The sequence below is a fragment of the Dromiciops gliroides genome, chromosome 3, assembly GCF_019393635.1.
Source record: "Dromiciops gliroides isolate mDroGli1 chromosome 3, mDroGli1.pri, whole genome shotgun sequence".
Taxonomy (NCBI): domain Eukaryota; kingdom Metazoa; phylum Chordata; class Mammalia; order Microbiotheria; family Microbiotheriidae; genus Dromiciops; species Dromiciops gliroides.
Genome location: NC_057863.1, coordinates 168,081,523 through 168,096,516, shown reverse-complemented (window position 1 = coordinate 168,096,516; position 14,994 = coordinate 168,081,523). Strand labels below are relative to the sequence as shown.

General features: G+C 37.3%; 1 protein-coding gene across 1 annotated transcript in view; it reads left to right on the top strand.

Moving 5' to 3' along the window:
- The window catches only part of ARGLU1 (arginine and glutamate rich 1), a 33,698-nt gene that overhangs the window by 3,546 nt on the left and 15,158 nt on the right, over positions 1 to 14,994 (top strand). Inside the window, exons 2-3 of the mRNA XM_043994208.1 lie at positions 10,899 to 11,124; positions 13,422 to 13,505. Coding sequence (XP_043850143.1) covers positions 10,899 to 11,124; positions 13,422 to 13,505 — 310 coding nt within the window. The remainder of the gene's footprint in view (positions 1 to 10,898; positions 11,125 to 13,421; positions 13,506 to 14,994) is intronic.

Here is a 14,994-nt window from a genome sequence, read left to right as displayed (position 1 = left end):
ACTCCAGTAAGGGCAAGGACTGCTTTGCTTTTTTGTCTTTGAATCTCTCTCATAAAAGTGCTTGGCTTATTATAGGCACCTGTTGAATACTTGATTTTGTAAGGATGCAATTGCCATTCCCTACCATAGGCCTACTTTTTGTCCTACTTAACTGTTTTTCTGCCTTCCTATTATTTTCTCCTGCCAGTTATGTCCACATTTCTTCTCTCTTACCAGCCTTGCTGCATTAGTCCATTTCCATCCCAGTAGGTTAAATCTTTAAGTCTAGACTTCGTTCAAGATTTAATACCAGTATATACTACTTTTGGACTTCATGAAGATGTTATAAGCCCTTTGTTTTTTAAATTGTGAGTTTGTCTTAGTGTTCTTCTTTCCTTACCTGTTAACATAATTATCATCTGTATAGTTGAAAGGAGGTCTTTTCTGGCTCTGGTCCACGTAGTAATGATTAAGAGAGCATGGCAAGATTCAGAGAGATAAGAGATTTGTGAGTTGTATCTAGTAAAGATGGGAACTTTGCTAAGAAAGAAAGAAAGTCAGTCCTTAAGTACCTAGCAGTGGTAAATAAAACTGAGAAGAAATAAAGGCCCTAAAATCAGCCTGATTTGCTTTGATTGCTGGGTGTGCTATGTAGGGAAAAAGAACTATGGCCGTTCCTAATAGTAAAGGCCAACTTTTTCATGTAAAAGTCAAGAAATAAAACCCCCCACAAAAATGATGAAACAAAATAGACAGTAAAAGGAAGAGAACATTAAAAGGAAAACAGACACTGACAACATGTCCACGACCAAGGTAAAACAGTAATTATTCAGAATTAGCTGGGAAAAAGGTGTAAAAAGCCTTGTCCATTGTACTTAAGTAACACTTGAAGGTATCAGTGGGCTGTGTTGAAAACATGCCAACTGCTACTGTTCAGCTTTATTTGGGTACTATGTATGTGGGGCAAAAAGTAGTGATATTCCCTTTGTGCCATCGAGTACCACACAGTAGTGTATCTTTTGTGTTTGACTCCAGTTTTCTTACAAGAAGAGTTTTGGAAAGGGCAGAATTACACAATTTTCTGATAATCATAAGATTTTGTATATGACTTGAAAGGGCACAGGAAAATGTTGAGTTCAGTGCCCATTGATGTATATCCTTTATAATGTTAGAATTTAGGAAGAGCTTTGTGTCTCTTCTCTTAACATAGGTGAGTGATTCCTGAGCAGGATGTTCCTAGCCTTTGGGCAGCATTGCGGCCTATTTTTAGCAAGTACTCAGTTATCTAAAACTGAAGCAGCACAATATGATCCAATTAAATTAGAGCACCCACACATTGGTCTGTATCAACCAATCTACATTTAATAATCATCTATGTGCCTGGGACTGAGATTCAAGGACCGAAGGAAGAGGAGGTAGTTCCTGCCCTTCAGGAGCTTACGTTCTTCATGAAAAGAGCTAAAGGTGGTCATTGAAAAGATATCTTTTTATGAGCAAATGCAACTGAGTTACTAAGTATGACCTTGAGTTTTCAGGCTCAGATAAAGCATTAAGCCTAGATAGTGCTAGTTGACACAGCAAAACTGGACATTGTAGAATTGGGGCTTTGTCTTCAGAACTCACTTCAGAGCAGGCTGACCTGAGCCATTTTACAATACAATACAGTATTTTGGTTGTGGTTGATATTTTTTTTAATTTGATAGGCTTTGTGAATTATGTGCTCTAAAACTATTAGAAAGTTAAAATTTGATCAGTTTTCAGAGGAGTTGAGTTATTCAAACGTTTATTAAGTGCTGGTAGCATACTTTCCATTTATTTACAGAGCTTAGATTAATATATGGATGGACATTTTTTTTTTCTGAGTGGTACTAACATCTTTTTGTAATTTCCCTAAATGATAATTTCAAAGTCACAGGCTAACTAAAACTAGTATATTGCTGGGTAATTGTATTTTCTAAGCTTAATCTGAAGGAAGGGTTGGCTTTTGAGAATATTTTTACCATTGTGTCCCACTGTCCTACTGGTTAATTTGCATTTACTTATTTCTGGGCCTGTTGAATATAGGAACTTATTTATGAATCCCTGAAGTTATGCTTCATTTCAAATCCAGAACTAAAAATACTTTAGTCAACAGGAATTCATTGAATTCTTTAAAAGTCAGAACATTAGAACATTATTATCACTTAACCCTCAAACTTAACAAATGAAAAAAAATCACACAGGCATAAGCTAAATAAATAATACTTTGCCTTGTTGGCCCTCTTATTATTTTATATTCTTAAAGTATGTTTTGAATTTTCCCTACACAATAGCTATCCATTATCCTAGATAATTTTTTTGTTTTTTTTGGGTTTGTTTTGGTGAGGCAATTGGGGTTAAGTGACTTGCCCAGGGTCACACAGCTAGTAAGTGTTAAGTGTCTGAGGCCGGATTTGAACTCAGGTACTCCCGACTTCAGGGCCGGTGCTCTATCCACTGCGCCACCTAGCTGCCCCCCCCAAGATAATTTTTTAAGAACTCACAATAATTTTTATTATGAACTTAATAAACATAAACATTTCAGTGTATAAACAGAATATTATGTATAAAACTGAACTTTTGTTACAGTTTAACGTGTATTTTAAATTTAACATAGTAATAACAAAACTGTTACTTTGTTCCCATCTGAACTTTTGCTCTCTTCCATTTTTAATTTTTCTTTCTTTTTAACTATCGCTCAATTTTTCCTTCCTCAAATAGGGATTTTTCCCTTCTAACATAGGTGTTAAATGCATATGTGTACATATACATATTTTTACATATATCTTCAAACAAAAGTCAGTGTATTGACTTGTGTCTAAAAATTCATATTTCCTTCTGCACCATTAGTCCATCACCTGTCTGTCAATTGGGGAGCCGCCACCGAGCTTGGGGGGGGGGGGCTTGGTAGTGTACTTTTTTTTAATTGCATAGTTCTTTCTTAAATTTTTGTGCTGGCTTAAAGCACTGGCCCTGGATTCAGGAGGACCTGAGTCCCGCTTCAGACACTTAATACATACTAGTTGTGTGACCCTGGACAAGTCACTTAACCCTCATTACCCCACCAAAAACAAAACAAAACAAAAAAACAAAACAAATGGGGGGGGGGAACTGGGCTGGGCCTGACTCCAGTCTAGCCTTTGGTAGTTCAGGTTATATATTGTAACAAAATATGAAGCTCATAGGTCATTCAGCAGTTAACAAGGAGATTTACTTAACCATAGCAAGAGGATATTCAACAAGAATAGGCATTGAGAACACCTCAGATTCACTTAGCTCAGAGAAGCTCCCATCATGATCTACTGGCTAAGTTTCTAAGGGCCCTAGGAGGTCCTTTGGGACTGTTTTGTATTCAGGAGATGAGTAAGTGATGTTATGTCAGTAGTCTGGGCCTTAGTGTACCTGGGCCAACCAAATCTTAAGTAATGTCTCAAATACTTTTTTTGGTTTTTGTTTTTGAGGGACAATGGGGGTTAAGTGACTTACCCAGGGTCACACAGCTAGTAAGTGTCAAGTGTCTGAGGCCGGATTTGAACTCAGGTACTCCTGAATCCAGGGCCGGTGCTTTATCCACTGCACCACCTAGCCGCCCCTCAAATACTTTTTTAAGGAAAGTCTAGCTTAATCTGCATGTGAGGAAGGGTTAGGATATTGTTCCTGCCACATTGATTCAAATAAAACATTGGTATTTCTGTTTTTATAAAACCACATTTAAAAAACTGACAGTGGTTCACATGTAAAATTTCATTCATGAAGTTGACTTTCCCTCCACCTGTACAGTTCAGTGATTTATAGTTAGATTTGCTTGTCACACTGAGCAGTGAAGTAAATGACTAGCCCAGGGACACACACACAGCTAGTTTGTCAGATGCAGAACTTGAACTTTCTGACTCCAAGTGAAGACTTTCTTACCTTCTCTCTGAGCAGTAATAGTATTTAAGTTCATGTAGAGGACAGCATATTTACAGCTGGAAAGAACTTTAGAAATTATCTAGTCTAGCCCTCTTTTACAGATGAGGAAAATGAGGCTTTGAGAGGTTAACTTGAATTGCTATGACTCCATATCTAGTGGGGGGGGGTTCCTACTGCTCAATGCTGTCTCCTGAAAATGCTATATTTTCTTTAGACATTGCATAAATATATTGAATTGAAATGAATTATTCCTAGTTTACAGATGAAGACATTGAGTTTCTAAATAAGTGAAGTGGCTTCCTTAAGTTAACACAACTAGGTGCCAGCTAAGTTGGAATTCAGTTTCTTTGACCCTTCATCCTCCTATCTTAATCACATTGCCTCTTCACTAATAAAAGTGTGATTTCTTTTTTAAAAATAATAGACTTTTTTAAAAAGTGAGGCAATTGGGGTTAAGTGACTTGCCCAGGGTCACACAGCTTGTAAGTGTTAACTGTCTGAGGCCGGACTTGAACTCAAGTACTCCTGACTCCAGGGCTGGTGCTCTGTCCACTGCACCACCTAGCTGCCCCGACATTTTTATTTATAGTTTTGAGGTGGTAAGCAATCACACGGGTTATACATGTGCGATTAGGTAAAACATTGCCATATTAGTCATTTTGTACAAGAAAACTTGGATAAAAGAAAAAAAAAGAAAGTGAAAAATAGCATGCTTCAGTCTGCGTTCCATCAATATCAGTTCTTTCTTTGGAGGTGGATAGTATGCTTCATCATTAGTCCTTTTGGACTGTCTTGGATCATTGTATTGCCGAGAATTTTGTCGTCGTTCACAGTTCTTCATCAAAAAACATTGCTGTCTCTGCACAATATTCTCACTTCACTATACATCAGTTCATTCAAGTAATTCCAGACCTTTCTGAAATCATCCTGCTTGTCATTTCTTATAGCACTATATTCCATCACTATCATTTACCACAGCTTGTTTAGCCGTTCCCCAATTGATGGGCATTGCTTTGGTTTCCAATACTTAGCCACCACAAAAAGAGCTGCGATAAATATTTTCGTACAAATAGATCTTTTTCTCTTTGGGGGAATGTCTTTGGGATATAAACCTAGCAGTGGTATTGCTGGATCAAAGGGTATGCACAGTTCTGTAGCTCTTTGGCATAGTTCCAAATTGTTCTCTAGAATGGTTGGATCTTTTCACAACTCCACCAACAGTGAATTAAAAATACTGTGTTTTCAAAAGTATTTAATTTAGTTTAATATGGTAGTTGAGTGTATGCAGTTATTGAGATTCATATATTATATGTAGTTAAAATAGGAAGAAATAGTGGGAGTTAGTAAACATTTATGAAGTTGCCTACTGTGTGCTAAAATATAAAGCTGAACCTCCATTTTTAGGAATTGCTCAAGCCAGCCTTCACCTGTCCTTTTATCTTGGAAAACCCCTTTGTCCTGAGCTCTTTTCACTCTCCTCCTGTAGTCCCTTTCTCCCACTGGTGAGTTCCTCCTGGAATCTTATTTTGAGGAAGTGGCCAGGCAGTAAGGTGGCACAGTGGATATAGTCCTGAGCCTGGCATCAGAAAGGTGTGAGTCCAGATCCAATCTCAGATATTCACTAGTTGTGTGACCCTTGGGAAAGTCATATAATCTGTTTCACTTTCTTTAGACTATAAAATGGGGGTCATAATAGTGCCTACTTCTGTTTGTAAAACACTTGCTTAGCACAGTGCCTGGCATATAGTAGGTGCTTAATAACTATTTATTCTCTCCATTCCTTTCCAGGCTCACCCCCTTCCTGCTGGATTTCTCCCACATCCCCCTTTTCAGCTCCCTTTTATGTGTTGTCTTACCCCTTTAGATTATGAGCTTCCCAAGATCAGGGATTTTTTTTTTTTTGCTTGTATATATATTACCAGAATTTAGCACAGTATTTGGCTTGCAGTAATCACTTAATAAACACTTGTAGATTGTAGCTCACAATTTTTCTTTCCTCCCCAACTCCTGCCTTCATACTAGAGGACTTTAACATACATACACACACACATACATACATACATAGAGAGAGAGAGAGAGAGATTCTTTCCTCAAATATCCTGACCACTTAGTTCCTTAACAAACTCATTTCACCTCAGCCACACACAAAGATGGTCATACCTCTGATCTTGCCATCACCCACAAATTTACCACTCCCTTCTCTGTCTTTTGGTTTTCTTACCTCTCCTTCTGCCTTCCCTTAATTAACTCTGCTCTTGATCTGCACCTTGATCTCAAGTCCTTTGGCCTCTCTCTCAGTTCTCTTTTGGATCATATCCTCAGTACTAGCTATACTCTTCCCATATTGATTCCTTCATGAACTAATTCAGCTCTACACTCTCCTACCTTGAATCCTTATCTCCAGCTATCATGTCAGTGATCATTCCCAGTCAACCCTCAGCCTTGGATCACTACCATTCACCTTTGCTTCTATACAGGTACTGCTAAATGAAGGTGGAGAAAATGATGCAATTATCTGAGTCCACTACAGATTTATGTTATACAGCCTCAACTGGGTCCTCACTGCTACTAGACAATCCTACTTTGCCTCCTTTTTAAACTCACTATCACACTCTCCATAGTGATTTTTCCAAACCTTTTTATCTCCTCAAACTTCCCGTGGTTTTCCTTCCCCCGCTCTCCGAAGTGAGAACTTTGCCTCATATTTTACAGGAAAAATTTGAGGCCATTCTCCATGAACTCCCTATTCTCCCATCTTCTTCATTTTCTATTTCTTAATGCCTTCTGCCACTTTCTCTTCCTTCACCCCTGATTCACATGATGAAGTGGCCTTTCTTCTTGCCAAGGCAGACCCCTCCACTTGTTCAAATGATCCTATTCCATCCCATCTCCTCTCACAGGTTGCCTTTTTTGTTATCCCCACTCTGACTTATTTTCATTCTCCCTCTCTATTGGCTTATTTACTACTCCCTACAAACATGCTTGTGTCTCCTCAAAAAACCCTCACTTGATCCTTCCAAACTATCATACGATATTCCATTTGCCCTTTGCAAATAAATTCCTTGAAAAGATTGTCTGCACTAGGTTTTCTCCACTTTCTCTCCTCTTACTCTCTTAATCTGGCTTCCAATTTTTATCATTCCACTGAAATTGTCCTTTCTTCAAAGTTATTAATGTTCTCAGTTCGCAAACCCAGTGGCCTTTTCTCAGCCCTCATTCTCCTTGACCTCTCCGCAATCATTGACACTGTTGATTATTCTTTCCTCCTTGGTATTTTCTTCCCCCTGGGTTTTCAGGACAACCACTCCTGTCTGATTGCTTCTTTGCTTTGCTGGATCCTTTTCCAAAACATGCCTTCTAACCATAAGTGTCCCTTAGGGTTTTGTCCTAGGCTCTGGGCTTCATCTCTGTTGTTTTGATTGATAATCTCATCAGCTTCCATGGATTTAGTAACCTCTCTGCTGCTTCTCATATGTACCTTTCCTGCTCCACTCTATCTGCTGACCTCAAATCTTGCATCTCCAACTGCCTTTCAAAACTGGGTGTCCAGTAGACATCATAAACTCGAGTTGTCCAAAATGGAACTCATCTAATTTCTTCCTAAACCCTTCCCCCACCCCCACCCCCACCCCCCCTCAATTCTACCTTTCCTATTACTGTGGACAGCAGTACCATCCTTGCAGTCCATTATCTGTCAACTTTTGTATCCAAACTATTGTCAAGTCCTTCCTATTTCACCTTGGTAACACTTCTCAGATATACTCCCTTCTCATCTCTGATAGTGCCACAACTGTGTATCCCCATAAACCTTGATTATTGAAATAGCCTGCTGGTGAGTGCTTACCTCATCTCTCCCCACTCCATTCCATCCTCCATTCAGCCACAAAAGTGATTTTCCTGAAATGCAGGTCTGTGTTTCTAGGAACAAATACAGAATACTCTGTTTGGCATTCAGCCCTTCATAACTTAATTCCCTCCCATTTTCCAGTCTTCTTACACCTTACTCTCCAAAGTACTTTTTGATCCAGTGACTCTGGCCTCCTTGCTGTTCTACAATCAAGATACTCTATTTCTCTGTTTAGGCCATTTTCTCCTGCTGTCCCCCATGCCTGGAACTTCTTCTTCTGCTCTGCTTACTAACCTCCCTGGCTTCAAGTTTCAACTAAAATTGTATCTTTTACTAGAAGCCTTCCTCAACTTCTAATTCTAGTGCCTTTCCCTCTGTTGATTATTTCCTATTGATCTTTTGTATATATTTGTTTGCATGTTGTCTCTCCTGTTAGATTTTAAGCTTCTTGAGGGCAGGAACTGTCTTTTTTGTCTCTTCTTGTATTCCCATTGCTTAGCATTGTTCCTGACACATGATAGGCACTTAATAAATGTTGATTGACTTGGTCAGTAAAGTTTTTGTTCCTAATCATCTTGTTCCCCCAACATCAGTAAAACTGCATGTGCATAGCACAGCTTATTTGACAGGTAATATGAATACATTTATCATTTATTCAAAAGCTTTGTTATAACCAGTAATTCAACTAACTTGTCCCATTAAGCTTCCCTCCTCCCCCCAATTGGGAGCCTCTAAAATAGAAAATTTGACTCACTTTAATTTTCATCCATTTTCTCCCATACTGGTAAAGCTGTTAAATAAAACAGTAACAGGCCATCAAACAAGAGGTTGAAGGAGCATTTAAGGGCAAAGAGCATAATACTTTGATTCATAGAGACTTGATTTTTAATTGTAGTGTTGTTTCAGCTAGTTTTTATTGGCTCTAGCAGATGTCAGTATCTTGTCCTAGTAGCTTTGAAAATAAGTATTACAATTTTACCAACTTACATTATTTTTTGCCAGTTTGTTACCTTTGCAAGCCTTGTTGATTGTAAACCTCCCTTCCCTCCTTCATGCTCCTTAGCATGTCTTAAATACATTGTTGTAGTTCTCATGCTTTTCAACTATGAACAATTTATTCTTCCTTGGTCTCAGTTTTCTTTTCTGTGAAAGTATGGGGGGAGTTAGTTTTAGAGATCACTTTTCCTCTCTAGATTTATGATCCTAGTGACTACCTCCAAGAATCCACCCAATTGTACGTACATGTACACACACACCCCTTGTGATTCACAAAGGATTTTCCTTATAATGACCTTTGGAAGTAGGTAACCTTAAGCAGACAACTTGATTTTCTAAGTGTAGAGTGCTTTTTAGGAATGTAGAAAAGAGAAGGGAAGCATAGGAATATAAAAAAATTCTATAATTTAGCACTTGACCTTTGGCCTTTTTGAGGTAGAAGTTAGAGTAAGTGGTGGTGGCTTTCTTCAGTGGCTTTTAAAAGGCGTTCAGTATTTTGTAGTTGCGAATCAAGTCAAGGAGCACTTATTAAGAATCTGTGTTGCAGGTTATAGATAACATTCAGAACTGTCCAGATGACCACCAATAAGTCCAGTTTGTTACACTGGAGCCATTGAAGACTGTCAACTTTGTGACTTGGTAACACTGGCATTTTCATGTGCTACAAAATGAATACTAGTTCACAATTTGTGGCATCCCAAGTTCCCTCAGTTGTAAAAAATTTTCAAAACAGGATTAAATATTCTTCTAATACATACACTGTATATATGTTAAAATGTCCTTTGAAGCATAGAGTAATATCACAATTTCTTAACAATATATTAGTTAAATTGAAAATATTAATATTTGGAGAATTGACTAGATTATTTAATGCATGGTAATGGACTATAAAATTTGTTAGTTAAGATAAATGTTAATGAGACAAATTTTTCTGAAGACTTGTTTGTAAAGTTAGTGATTTTTCCATTTTTATTCCATTAATTTTTAGTATATACTATTTATTTTAGGGTAAAAAATGTTATGAGCAAGAAATAATGTTCATGCTTCATTTCTTACCCTGTTCTCTGCTAATGCACTCTTTGGGTCTCTCTATATCTCACAGAATTATCCCTTGGGGTTTCACAAAGGGACAAAAGCATTTTAATTCTGCCCAAAAAACCCAAACATTTAGTATAAAATAGTCATGCCAACCACATCTGCTTTCTCTTTCTGTTTTATAAAGGAAGAGGGAAAACTTATTTGGAAGTCAGTGGATGTCTCTTCTTTATTGAACTAGTAACAAATGACTTTAATAGGATCATTGATTTACAGTTGGAATGGACCTTAGAGAGCTCATCCAACCTTCTCATTTTACAGATAAGGAAACAAACCCAGAAAAGCCAAATACCTTGTTCCAAGTCCAACAGGTTGTAGGAGAGTTAGAATGCCAATACAGATCCTTTAACTCCACATATATTACTTTCTACTACTCTGTGGTGATCACTTAATAACCAGGACTGTATCCAGCATGCAGAAGAGGGATCTTGATTTTAAATCCTCCTTTCTAGTTTTTCTGGGTTTGTTCATTTTAAATTTCTATATGACAATTTCTTCATGTCTATACAAAATATCAATGTTGTTAGCACATTGTGTAGAAGAGTTCTTTTCTGAGGTCTTTAAAATAAAAAAATGTTTCAAAATTTCTTTGAGTTTGAATCCCATCTCACAGCTCACGTGTAACCTAGGCAAGTCACGGTCTCAATTTCTTTGTAAAATGAAGGGGTTGGACTAAACAATCTTTAATACCCCTCTCAGACATATACCCTTATACAATACTCCTTTGACCTCAATGCTAAAGCAGAAAGCTCCCTAGATTTGGATTCAGGAGACCTGGATGTGAGTCCTGTTTCTGAAACTTACCTATGTGGCCTTTCTGAGCCTCATTTTCCTTTTAATTGTGTAATCTACATAATAGTTGTATCTATTATATATCTGTTATAAGGGATTGTTACAAGTGAAATGTTTTATAAACCCCATAATGTTGTGAATTGCCCTCATTTTATTAAATCTAAAAGCAAATTACAATTGTTTGGGGACAAAGCATGTGCTACTGCATTTCTCAAATTACATGTTTTATTGTGTTGTTTTTTTCCCTTTCATTTGCTAGTCGACAGCAGGAAATAGAAGAGAAGCTCATTGAGGAAGAAACAGCAAGAAGAGTAGAAGAACTTGTGGCAAAACGAGTAGAGGAAGAATTGGAGAAAAGGAAGGATGAAATTGAGCGAGAAGTTCTCCGAAGGGTAGAAGAAGCTAAGCGCATCATGGAAAAGCAGTTGCTCGAAGAACTCGAGCGACAGAGACAAGCTGAGCTTGCAGCACAAAAAGCTAGAGAGGTAACGCTCGGTCGTTTGGAAAGTAGAGACAGTCCATGGCAAAACTTTCAGTGTTGGGTTGTGCCTCCTGCTCAGTTCAGAAAGAGATGGAATACAGACTATCTAATTCCTTTCTCATATAAACTTGCATTGCTGCGGAAGTTAATTTTTAGCCTATTCAGAAGAGCTGACTGATGCTTTAAACAGTTATTCTCCTAAAACCTATTCAAGGATACTTGATTTTAATGGAACTGGCCTACATATTTGAGAAGTGTTTGAAACTTTTGCCATGGCTGCAGGACCTACAACCAATCCTTTCTTTTTTTTCGGGGCGGGGGGAGAGGAGGGTTGGAGATTGGTGAAGGGAAAAGGTTAAACTCCACCTGTGGTTATGTATTCTTCTTTTCTGTTTTATAATTCTATTTACCTAGACTGTGAGAGGCTTCTTGCCTTCAGTCAGTTTAATAAGAGCAGGGCCCAGCTTTGAGCGACAGCACCTGCTTTTGACAAATAGGTTTTCTTATTCTTCTTTTTTCCCTTTAAACAAAAAACTTCACATCCTGCCTCAACACAATGGATTAATTCTTGGCATTCTGATCCTTAAAGCCCTCCACTGTCCTAATGTGTTTCAAAGAATCTTTTTAGGAAAAATGTCCAGATCATTATCCATTTTTTTAGTATCTACTAACAACTCCTTTTTTCTCTAGAGAGTTATGAAGGAACAGGTTGTCCTTGTCTGGAGTCAAGCTAAACACATGATTTGTTTTATCAGCAGTTGGAGCAGAAGTTGAAAATGTCTTTCTGTGAGACAGTAATTTGCTACTGAAGTCTCTATGGCTTGTCTGCACCAATTACTCCAGATTTCTAAAACTTCTAAAAAAAAGTCACTGAAGCTTTCAAGGCAAAACTACAGCACTGAGTGATACTCCACTTATATTGGCAGAAGTGAAAATGATTGTTTACTACAGGAAGCCTTGTAGTAGTTCTTAAATTTTTGTGACTAATAGTCACTCTAAATTTTGATGTTTTCTGGTTATTGGCAGATTAATAGAACACCAAAGCTCATTTGCTTGTAACTTAAAAACTATTTTAAGATTTCTCATGTTAACTTTGCTGTGATAAACACACAATTCTGTGCTTACAGTGGGTTTCAATTAATTCTATTGGTCTTATGTGCATAAACTTTGTTAAATGTGACATATACATTATATATCAGTGCTTTTAATAGGAAGATATGTTTGGAGTAATAGTGCTGTCTTGTAGCGAGTTACTAATCATAGTAAGATTTTTTTTCTCTTCATGTGCTTGCTTTGTTTCATATTAACAATTTTTTTTTCACACGGACACAATCCTCTGACAGTCTTTCCAAATACTAAAATCATGTATGCTGTAAACTGAACACTGCCCAAACCATCATGCAGTATTCATATAGTTTGCATAACAAAATTTCATTAAATTCTCCAAGAAAAATAAATTACAGAACTTTATTTCCTGACCATGCCTCCCCTGGATTCCTGAATTCCAGTTCAAACTGTAGATGACAATTTAAGCTGCCTTAAGAAATTGTCAACATACTGAATGTTAAGTCCATTTTCCCCATGGAAGAAGCCCTTAGTTCCATGAAGTATGGATTACCATTTGTATTTTTCACTAACAGTAAATGTATTTTTCTTATTAATTGTTTGCCTTAGGAATGATGAATTACATTTTTTGTTCCTTCTTACCATAAACATCTGCATTCCTCAGCTCAGCCTTCCTTGTATGTTGTTTCTTTATAAATGGTTGAGCTGCTGATGCAGGTATTGCCAAGCTAACAGTACAAATCATTTTAAAGAGGAAGCTGGCGCGTATGGCAGCCGAGGAGCACACTCTGCAGGACACTGGACAAGACAGTAAATATTCAACTTTTAATGCTGATTAAAGGAGTATAGGTAAAGAATACGTAGGTATACATAATTGGTGAGACAAATATTCACTTTATTTATATTTTATATATTATTTTTTTAATTTGGTAAATACTATCCAGTTTTGTAGTTGTCCTTGTTGATTTGTGTGATATTAAAGTATTAGTAATAACTATCAGGAATCTATGATTAGGGAGGGTTTAGTTGGTTGCTGTTTGGACTGGGAGGGATGTTTTAAATTTAGTACTAGAACCAATTTTAGTGCTGCACAGTTTACCATATGTCAGACAAAAGGTGGCTATAAAGCTGCCCTGTAAGTCAGTTCACAAAAAAAGTTCAGAGGAAGATTAGTAAAGATGCGCAAATAAAAAATACTTTTTTTTTTCTAACATCTTACCATGTCCTCCCCTTTAGGAGGAAGAGCGTGCAAAACGTGAGGAACTAGAGCGAATACTGGAAGAGAATAATCGAAAAATTGCAGATGCACAAGCCAAACTGGTATGTACCTTTAAAAAACCCCATAAATGAAAAGGTTGCTTATGACATGTAAACTCTAGGGCTCCAAACTACTGAGGGTTTGATCCATACAATTTGACACATTAGACCAAGGGTTTAGGGGCTTGGAGTAGACCCAAGATGATAATAATAATAATGGTAATAGCTAACATTTATATAGAAATCACTGTGTGCCAGACACTTTATAATCAGAAGCTCATTTGATCCTCACAATAACCCTAGGAGGTAAGTGCTGTTGTTATCCCCATTTTACACATGAGGGAACTGAGGCAAACAAGTTAAATGACTTGCCCAGATTCACACAGCTAGGAAGTGTCTGATGCTCGATTTGAACTTGGGTCTTCCTGACTCCCGGGCTAGAGCTCTATCCATTGTACCCCCAGCTGCTTCTTTAAAGGTAGAAGTTCCTTAAGTGGGGGATATTCATTAAGGTTTTAGCCCCTCATCCAAGAATCTAACCTCTTCCCTCCCTACCCAAAGTAATCTGTGTAATTTGGGACCAAACAAAGGACTTGCTGGGTCTGTTGAAGATTGCTTTCTCTTAACATAAATCCTGAGGCCACGTTGGAGCTGAAGGTGCTAAAAGCAACTTCTGACAAAACTAGTTAACTTATTAATTATAGGACATCAAGATTTTCGATTCTCCATTTGTTTTATGATTTGATCATTTGAGTCTAAATAAACTTTTATAAAGGCCTCAATACCCTAATCTCTTTTTTTAAAACACTAATCTTTAAGAAGAAATTAGTTTTATTCTTTGGATATTGAGATTTTAGAGGCTGTTTTTCAATGTATACATGAGAACAATAGGACTATAAATATAATCCATTCTCTTTAGTCATAGAGACAACCTATGTTTTCTGTGCAGAATGCCTTGCTCTGATGAGATGAGAAGGTTGTGTTGGACTCAAGTAGAAATCCTCTAGTCCAACTCTGTCACATTAAAGATGAGGAAATAAGGGCCATGAGAAGTTAAGGTTTCTTGTCCATGGGTACACAGATAATCTACCATTAAATAACAGAGTTGAAATTTGAACCCAAAGTAGCTCAGGAAGAGCACGTTTAAATTGTGTTGGCCAAGAAAGGAACGTAGATCAGCAGCTTATTTGGGTAGGTGGAGTGTGTAAGGCTATGGGACATATGCAATTAGTTCCCAAGTTTCCCTCTGTGAAGTTGACAATAAAATAGAAGAAATAATGGGAAATTTCTTAAATTACAAAAAAAAAAATTTGATCTGTAAGGTACTCTTAGAGATGTGTAATCCAATATTTTCATTACATATATGAAGAGACTGTCTTGCTTAAAGTTACAGAGGTAGTAATTGACAGTGTTGGGACTTCTGATTCTAGTATTCTTTGTTATTACAGCCAGGTTCAGATTATTGTGAATAATAAATCCGTGATGTAGTTGCATGCACTTGAATTGATGCTTTTCTAAGTTATAATTATGTAAAATATGGTAATTGATTCCA